The 8,806-nt window shown below is 37.4% G+C and overlaps 1 protein-coding gene across 1 annotated transcript; it reads left to right on the top strand.

Annotated features, from left to right (window-relative positions):
• The first annotated feature begins 378 nt into the window (after window positions 1–378).
• On the top strand, window positions 379–3,409 carry LOC147549930 (NAD(P)-linked oxidoreductase superfamily protein). Its single transcript, XM_086670747.1, has 8 exons — window positions 379–566; window positions 702–752; window positions 850–923; window positions 1,172–1,259; window positions 2,060–2,266; window positions 2,359–2,430; window positions 2,630–2,872; window positions 3,141–3,409. The coding sequence occupies exons 1-8, from the start codon at window positions 417–419 to the stop codon at window positions 3,228–3,230; spliced, it is 975 nt and encodes a 324-aa protein (XP_086526873.1). The 5' UTR covers window positions 379–416; the 3' UTR covers window positions 3,231–3,409.
• Window positions 3,410–8,806: the final 5,397 nt, after the last annotated feature.

The raw sequence follows: 8,806 nt of genomic DNA, 5'->3' as shown, positions 1-8,806 counted from the left end.
TATTGGAACTTGTAAATTAAATCAGTTTTATTGTAAGTTAGATAATTTAAAGTGACATATTTTTTTTTCTTGTTGAGATAATTTATTTTATTAATTTACAAGTACTAAAACATTTCTTCAACAAAAAAAAAGTACTAAAACATTTCTCCCCACAAAAATGTTATCATTTTGGTACTACTAAAATTGAATTAGGTAGAGTGGGACATAAACTAATCAGGAGGTACAAGGTGTCGAGTAGGGACGTCTAGTTGTCCACTGCTAGTTAAGTCAGTTCATATTCAGATGGCACGAGTATGCAAAACGACACTTGTTTCACATGCAATTCATACATGCACACTATAACTATAACTATAACTATAGAATAAAGTTCTAAGAGATGTCCAAAGTAGTACTAGAAAGAACAAGAGAGAGAGAGAATGGCACAAGCTAGATATCTTAATCCAGAGGAGGAATTGAAGATGGAGAAGTTCATGTTGGTGAGTGGTCACACCATCCCAGCCGTGGGACTTGGTACTTGGAGATCTGGTTCTCAAGCCCCTGATTCTGTCTTCACTGCCATCGTTGAGGTCCTATATATATTATCCAACCAAACATATATATATTTGTATACCAGAGTTTGAATCTTACAATTTCGAAAATAAAACAGAAAAGTGTATATACACTGAGGGCTAATATGATTTAAGATGTGGAAAATATTTCAGGCTGGATATAGACATATTGACACAGCAGCAGAGTATGGAGTCCAAGAAGATGTAATAGTACCCCTCTTTATATCTCATTAGTAATATGTATTAACCACTTGTTAATATTAGTCTTTTATGTATATCTAAATGTATTGGTAGTAATCAGGTAGGACATGGTCTAAAGGCAGCAATGCAAACGGGTATTGACAGGAAGGATCTCTTCATCACATCAAAGCTATGGTAATTAATTATGTGCATATCCATTTTATGATCATATATACTATCCCGAAAGAAGATTCTGATTCCCCTCCAGAGTCTAGAGTCTGCTTGGTTTTTCTTGTTTCCTAGCATTTTCTTAATAATAATAACATTTGACTGTAACTAATGGTCTAAAATGAAGGTGCTCAGATTTGACACCGGTTTTCTTGTTTCCTAGCATTTTCTTAATAATAATAACATTTGACTGTAACTAATGGTCTAAAATGAAGGTGCTCAGATTTGACACCGGACAGAGTAAGAATGGCACTCACTAACACCCTTCAGGAGCTCCAACTCGACTATCTTGATCTCTATTTGGTATGTAAATATATCTTTTCTTAATTTCCACCCAATTATACTCAACAACTTGCAAAATTAACAGTTCTATCAGGTTGGAATCAACTCAGACTAGGCTGCTAGTAGTTCAAACCACCAACTAGTTAGTTATGTGTCATTTCTAGTAGGGGTAATCATTTAGTATCTGAACTGACCAATCCAATCCGATTCAAACGGATTTGGACGGTTTGGATGCCGATCCAATAGTATTCCGGATTGGTTCGTATGTTAATTAGCTAGCAAAACCGAGTGTTTTGGTTCGGTTTATGGATTCGGTTGACAGATAACCGAACCAAACTATTTATTGTTATTTTTTATATATTATATATATTTTTATACATTATATATATAAATATATATGATGGGAATGATGGACGGCTGAGATTTAATAGTTAAGTTAGTTTCATGTTTGTTGATATTGTAGTTTAATGCATGTGTAACAGAACGTAAATGGCGTGGAGAATTATAGCTTAATTCAATAGTTAAGTTAGTTCCACGTTTTTAAGTTGAAAGTGCGAAATTTTATATATGATAAAATGTCTTAGGTGGTTCGGTTATCCAACCGATCCAAACCGCTCATGCATAGTTCGGATCGGCAACCGAACCAAACCATGAAAGGATTGGTTCGGATTTAGATTTGAAAAAACCGAACCCTTCGGTTTGGACTTTGGATTGGCCCAAAAAAGTCTGTTATCCAACCGATATTCACCCCTAATTTCTAGTATATATACTTTGATATTATCTAATAGTGTACATATTGTGTTTGTTTTATGATGGTTGAGATACATTGGCCCTTCCATCTAAGAGAAGGTGCGACGAGACCTCCAAGGGGAGAGGATATGTTGGAGTTCGATATGGAAGGCGTATGGAGAGAGATGGAAAACCTTGTCAAGGATAATCTTGTTCGGGATATCGGTGTTTGTAATTTCACCCTTAAAAAGCTAGAAAACCTTACCAAATTTGCCCAAACCATGCCTTCTGTGTGCCAGGTAAAGTCTGTCCGTTCCATTTCCTCTCATATTTAGTTAGTTAAACAGCTTTCTTTCTCACTAATTGCATCCATTGTTTTTGGGAAGTATAGATGGAGATGCATCCAGGTTGGAGGAACGATAAGATGCTGGAGTACTGCAAGAAGAATGGAATCCACGTCACTGTAAGATACCGTCCATCAGATTTTTTTTTTTTTTAGAGAAATTTTATTCATCCCTTCAGACGTCCCCCACATCGATCAGTCCTCGGTTAGGAGAGGGACTAAATGGAGTGATGAATAAAATTCTTGTTTTCTTTTTATGTTCTCAAATCAGTAGGCATTGCAAGGAAAAGAAGATAATAGAAGAGATACTTGGGTGTAGGCCTATTCCCCCTTAGGATCTTCAGAAGGAGGAAGGGATTTGATACATGACCCTACAGTGGATACGGTGGCGAAGAAGCTTAACAAGACACCAGGGCAAGTGTTGGTAAAATGGGGGCTTCAGAGAGGGACAAGCGTCATACCGAAATCATCAAACAATGAGAGGATCAGGGAAAACATACAGGTCTTTGGCTGGGAAATCCCTGCTCAAGATTTCAAGATTCTCAACACTCTCCCAAATCAGGTACACAAGAACAAGATACTATTTACCATTTATACAACTAGCTTACAACATCAATCATACTTGACTCTAGCTTTTTGCAAAAAGTTCTAGATTTTCAGAAATACTAATTAAAATGGCTTGGAAAAGCTATGTTCATAGAAAATGAATCTTGTTGTATAGTTGTTGGAACGCAATTTTACGTATTACTTTTCTATATATATGTAATCGTGGTACATTGTTGCGACGTATTTGATATCTGGTAAGGAGACAAAATTGTGATTGGTTGCAGAAGAGAGTGTTGGATGGAGAAGACCTTTTTGTGAACAAAAGCGAAGGACCATTCAGGAGTGTTGCACAGGTATGGGACAATGAGGACTAGGGGAAGTTTCAGAACCATGTAAATGACGTACTCTTAAAGCTCTTGGACACGAACAAGTCTTTCGTAGTAACCATGTAGGTTGCATATGCTTCTTTTTCAATTTTTCCGGCGTCTTATGTTTAGTGTGAAAGTGATTCACTTGGTTAAAACTTTAGCTCGATACAAAAACTAATGCGAGATGAAGAAAAAATCACAGATACCGTGTAGGTTGTATATGCCTAATGCGAGAATATTTCGGTGTTATGTTTAGTGGTAACATTTTGTGTTTCTCTTCCCGTCCTGGAATCCATTTAGTCTTGCTCTTTTAGTCTTGCAGTTACTCTATTTTTTCTATGGGTGGGAACTAAAAATGAGATATAGAAGTTGGTCTGATGAGCGATGATTCAATAATACAACGTTGTTAATCCAATTCGAAGTTCTTAGTTACTTCGTGTGCAACTCGTCCAAGTAATGAGAATATATATCAGCGATGTTGAAGGTAACTTCGGCGACGAGTTTGAAGGCAATCCTTAGTTCCCACTTTTCACGAAAATTGCCGAAAATCCGAAGAAGAAAAATATTGACAATATCACCAATTATAATGTGAAACATATATTGCCAAGATACTCGCAAAAGCAATACCAACGTAGATACGTCTAGTAAATTGCGACATCGTCCGTCGTCTTTTAGTTTGACGAAAGAGGTCACATATACAACCTGTCTTGTTCTTGGAAAAAAAATTGATGGCCATGAAGATTGGTTTGTATGATTCTTTGAAGTTGAAAGCCATGAAGAAATCAATGGAGGAGAAATTATTTTATGATTCGACACAACTAATTCGTCTCCCGGAATCATATATGGATCAAACAACTTATTCGAGCTTGTGTTAGTCAGTTGAATTTCTTCTTCTTGATCTGTCTCATCGAAATTTTCTTCCTCCATTATTGAAAAACTAGGATTTTTTTTATCAAAAACCTGTCCTTCAATAATATTGACCATGGTAGTCGAAGGAATTTCGGATAATAATTTGTTCGATTGGATTTGAGATTCCATAAAAGATAAGTATTCATGTAAAGGGAGAAAAGCATATCGAAAAATACTTTTCACTTTATTCCAATCATCTACGAACGATTTTCCTTCATTAACGAGTCTCCATTGCATCTCGTTGTATTTTTCATACACTCTTGTAGACAAGTGTTGTTCAAGAATAAAAACCTTATCTTCATCACGAACCTCTTGGTTTATAAACCAATCTTCCATCTGTTGAATCCAAAAATCTATATGATATTGATAATCAAACATAGGAATTTTGGAATCGACATTAATTTTGTTTTGATCTTTTCGATCAACATAGAGTTGTTGTGCATCTCTTAAAGGATCCCAACCTAAACGCGGAAAATTATTCCAACATTCAAGATGAGAAGTATTTAAAAAAAAATTATCTGTTCTCAGATTCTTAAAGCTCTGAATACCAGCTGATGTAGATTGTTGCGGAAGCGTAAAAGTAATGGAATCCACCATTATTAATAAACTAAACTAACGAAATAAAACTGATAAAATAACGATAAACAATAAACTTGATTAATAATAAACTTGGTTGATAATATTCTCTGATCTGGTTAACAAAGACAGACTAGACTTCTCTTATATAGAGATTGTACTTTCCTAGATAGACTCAAATAAGGAAATAAGATAACTACTGATAATACTTTCCTTGATTGCTAAGACTCATAATTATGGAAACCCTAAATACTTAATTATAGAAACTACGCTAATGTAGCTTCTTGACCGTGAGGCCAACTATCACCATGGCCGTGAGGCCTAATAGGAAGATGGTCTCCATCGGAAAGCCAGCTAGCCCTATTAGTAATAGTCACCGCGGGCTTCCAACATATTGACTTGGGTTTAAGTCCCATTGTCCCCGTTTGTTGGTTTCTTTCCTTTCTTTTGTAATTGAGAGTTCAATTGCTAAACGAGTCTTTCTTTTTGCTCATTATATTTTTTCTTAATAATTTTATTATTTTGAGTGAGTTTCTTTCCATTTTTTAGGTGTTTTTAAGAAATAGAAATCTAAGTGTTTTAAAAAATCTAACAATACATATTTGTACTAGGGGCATGGAGGTTGAACTATATATGGAGGTGTCATTTTTGTACCTTTTGTATGTGTGTTCACTTTCTTCTTTATAGGTGTGCGTTTGTTAGGGTTATTTTTCAAATAGCCTCCAAATTTGTGACCAGCTTCCTTCCTAGCTTTTTACTTTATCAAAAATATCCAGATGGCTCTCTTTTTGAGTTACAATTATAACTCCATTAACCAGTCATATTTGCTTTCTCATTCATATCATCATCTTTCTGTCACCTCATGTTCTTCACCACGAAAGTTGTTGGCCGATCAATTTTCCGGCCGGCGTTCTTCAAACCTAAAAAAAGAAAAAAAAAATTCCCTTCTTCTTCCTCTCTCTCCTGTTTTCTCTCTGTTCTTCTTTCTCTCTTCTTCTTTCTCTTTCCAGTTTCTCTCACTTCTCACTCTCTCTATAATGGTTGGCGAAGGGAGGAACCGTCAGTTTGGGAAACCGGACCGACGAAGGTCTGGTTTTCCCAGGCCTGATTTTCACAGATCTTCGAAGGTCTGGGAAAACTCAGACCGACTTAGGTCTGGTTACTCAGATCGACGGTCGGCGAAGGGTTCCCTCCTTCGTCGGCCACTAGAGAGTGAGAAGAGAAGGGAAGAGAGAGAAACACGAGAGAGAGAGAGAAAACAAGAGAGAGAGGAAGAAGAAGACAAAATCGAAATATTGGTCGATCGGCGACCTTCGCCGGTGACGAAGATGAGGTGGCAGGGAGAGATGATGAGATGGAGGAGAGAGAAAATAAAAAAGGAGGCCATTTTTTATAAAGTAGGGGGCTAGGCGGGAAGCTGGTCACAAAATTGGGGCTATTTCCCAAATAACCCATAATTTTATTATTTTCAGTGTGTTTCTTTCAATTTTTGAGGTGTTTTTAAGAAATAGAAATGAGTTAATTCCTATTTGGCCCCTTACTTTGTGACCAGCTTGAAATATGGCCCCCAAATTTCTGCAAATTCAAATATGACCCCCTATTTTCATACGAACGCCATAACTACCCTTCCTATTAATGTATTTTCAAAATAAAATAAAAAGAAAACCTGAATTCCACCTCACTTCCCTCTCCACTGCTCATCTCCCTCCACGTCACCTCTCTCTCCAACTCACCTCTCTCTCTCCACCTCACCAGTCTCTTTTCCGATGAAGGTCGCCGACCGGAAAATTTTCCGGCCGGCGACCTTCAAACAAAAAAAAAACAATAAATTTCTCTCATTTCTCTCTCTCTCTAAAAACTCCGGCGTAGGGAAACCCTCTTCGCCGGAGTTTGCAGAGAGAGAAAGAGATGAGAGAAAAAAAAAATTATTTTATTTTTTTAGTTTAAAGGCCGCCAGTCGGAAAATTTAAAGGTCGCCTGTCAGAAAATTTTCCGGTCGGCGACCTTCATCGGAGAAGAAACTGGTGAGGCGGAGAAAGAGGTGACGTGGAGAGAGATGAGTGGTGGAGAGGGAAGTGAGGTGTAATTTAGGCTTTCTTTTTTATTTTATTTTGAAAATACATTAATGAGAAGGGTAGTTATGGCATTTGTATGAAATTAGGGGGCAATATTTGAATTTACAGAAATTTGGGAGTCATATTTGAAGCTGGTCACAAAGTAGGGGGCTAAATAGGAATTAACTCAATAGAAATCTAAGTGTTTTAAAAAAATTGAACAATACATAAATACATATGCGGTAATCATGATGCAAAAGATACCATATTCAAAAAATCATTTAAACTTTGCAAGATCTACGAATTTTTTTTTATTATTTTGTTCGTAATTTTTTTATTGTACAAAAGACCCCAATCAAATTTCACCTTGGCCCTCAAATTGTCAGTCACGACTCTGTATCGTTCTACCCTAGGGCTGGGAAAATGGTCCGGGAACCCGAGATCTGGCCCGATCCGCCCGGACCGTTGGAACCTGGTGCTCGTTATAAACCCGGCTCGGGCTTACAGGCTCTAGTGGTCAGGACACGGGTAGAGCCCTTTGCCCGATGAGCCCGCCCGATGAGCCCGCACTTTTAAACCGCCGGATTTAGGGCTATCTAATCTAAGGGATGAGGCGTTGAGCTGCTCCTCATCCCATAAAAGTTTGGGTTAGGTTGTATATAAAGTAATTTTAGAAAATTTATGGGTTATTTCCCTAATAGCCCCTAACTTTGTGACCAGCTTCCTGCCTAGCCCCTAACTTTATCAAAAATTCACAGATGGACCTTTTATTCAGTTACTGTTAGAACATCGTTAACGAGTCATTAACTCCCTCTCCTACATCTCATCACCTCTTTCTGCCACCTCATTTGCTCGCCACCTCATCGTCTTCTCCAGCAAAGGTTGCCGGCCGAAAAAATTTTCGGCCGGCGACCTTCAAACATGAAAAAAAATACAAAATGTTTTTTTAAAATTCTCTTCTCTCTCTCTCTACAAAATAAAAATTCTTTTTGTTCCTCTCTCTCTAACCAGATCTAGAGAGGGAGGTGGTTCACCAGATGATCTGGTGGACCAGATGATCTGGTGGACCAGATCTGTTCGAACAGAGCTTCCTTCTGGTCCAACAGATCTTCTGATCTGGTGAACCACCTCTCTCTCTCTAGATCTGTTTAGAGAGAGAGAGGAACAAAAAGAAATATATTTTTTAGAGAGAGGAGAGTTTTAAAAAAATATTTTTTTTCGTTTTTTTTTATGTTTGAAGGTCGTCGGTCGAAAAATTGGTCGGGCGGCGACCTTCGCCGGAGAGGACGATGAGGTGGCGAGAAGATGAGGTGGCAGAGAGAGGTGATGAGATGTAGGAGAGAGAGTTGGTGACTGGTTAACGGTGTTCTAACGGTAACTAAAAAAAGGGATCATCTGGGAATTTTTGATAAAGTTAGAGGCTAGACAGGAAGCTGGTCACAAGGTTAGGGGCTATTAGGAAAATAACCCAAAATTTATATCACTCCTAGCCGCCTAGGGTTTTCCAACTCAGAAAAAAGAGAGAGAAATCGGTTATTCTACAGAGGATCAATGAAGATCAAGGTGTCTTCATCAAACCATCCCCTCTTCTTCCTTCCCCTTTCCTCATCTTTTCTAACCCTAACCCTAATTCAACTGAATCCCCATTCCACCCTCTTCATCAACCCATCCCATCTTCATATTCTTGTTATGTTCCCAATCTTTGTAGATCTGTTGGGAAGTTAATTCTTGTCTTCTTGATGAAACCTAGATCTTACCTGATTAAGTGTTGATCTTGATTCAATTGAGAGTGTTAGGTAAACTATCCTGATGAAACTTTACAGTTCAAGCTACATTATTAGTGTTAGAATTTGATTTTTCTAGAGATTTCCGATTTGAATCTCAAATGGAAACCCAGAAAGTTGATTTGGGTTTGATTAGAAAATAATGATTGTGTTATATTGATTCCTATCTTTTTATTTATGAAATTTTCTTGTTTGGGGTTGAATGGAATGAGATTGAAATCAGTGATGAAATTTTTTGTATTTTTTTTGGCTTAAACTA

This window comes from Eschscholzia californica, unplaced genomic scaffold, assembly GCF_041429995.1.
Source record: "Eschscholzia californica isolate CP2 unplaced genomic scaffold, dmEscCali1.0.p SCAF_3, whole genome shotgun sequence".
In the NCBI taxonomy this organism is placed as follows: domain Eukaryota; kingdom Viridiplantae; phylum Streptophyta; class Magnoliopsida; order Ranunculales; family Papaveraceae; genus Eschscholzia; species Eschscholzia californica.
Note: the sequence above shows the minus strand (reverse complement) of the source record. Positions and strands in the feature narration are given on the sequence as shown.

Excerpts from the sequence above, each read along its gene's own strand:
- LOC147549930 (XM_086670747.1), top strand. The coding sequence starts at position 417 with ATGGCACAAGCTAGATATCTTAATCCAGAGGAGGAATTGAAGATGGAG. Across the intron at positions 1,260-2,059 it reads ACTATCTTGATCTCTATTTG|ATACATTGGCCCTTCCATCT; the intron begins GTATGTAAATAT and ends ATGATGGTTGAG. Across the intron at positions 2,873-3,140 it reads TCAACACTCTCCCAAATCAG|AAGAGAGTGTTGGATGGAGA; the intron begins GTACACAAGAAC and ends GATTGGTTGCAG.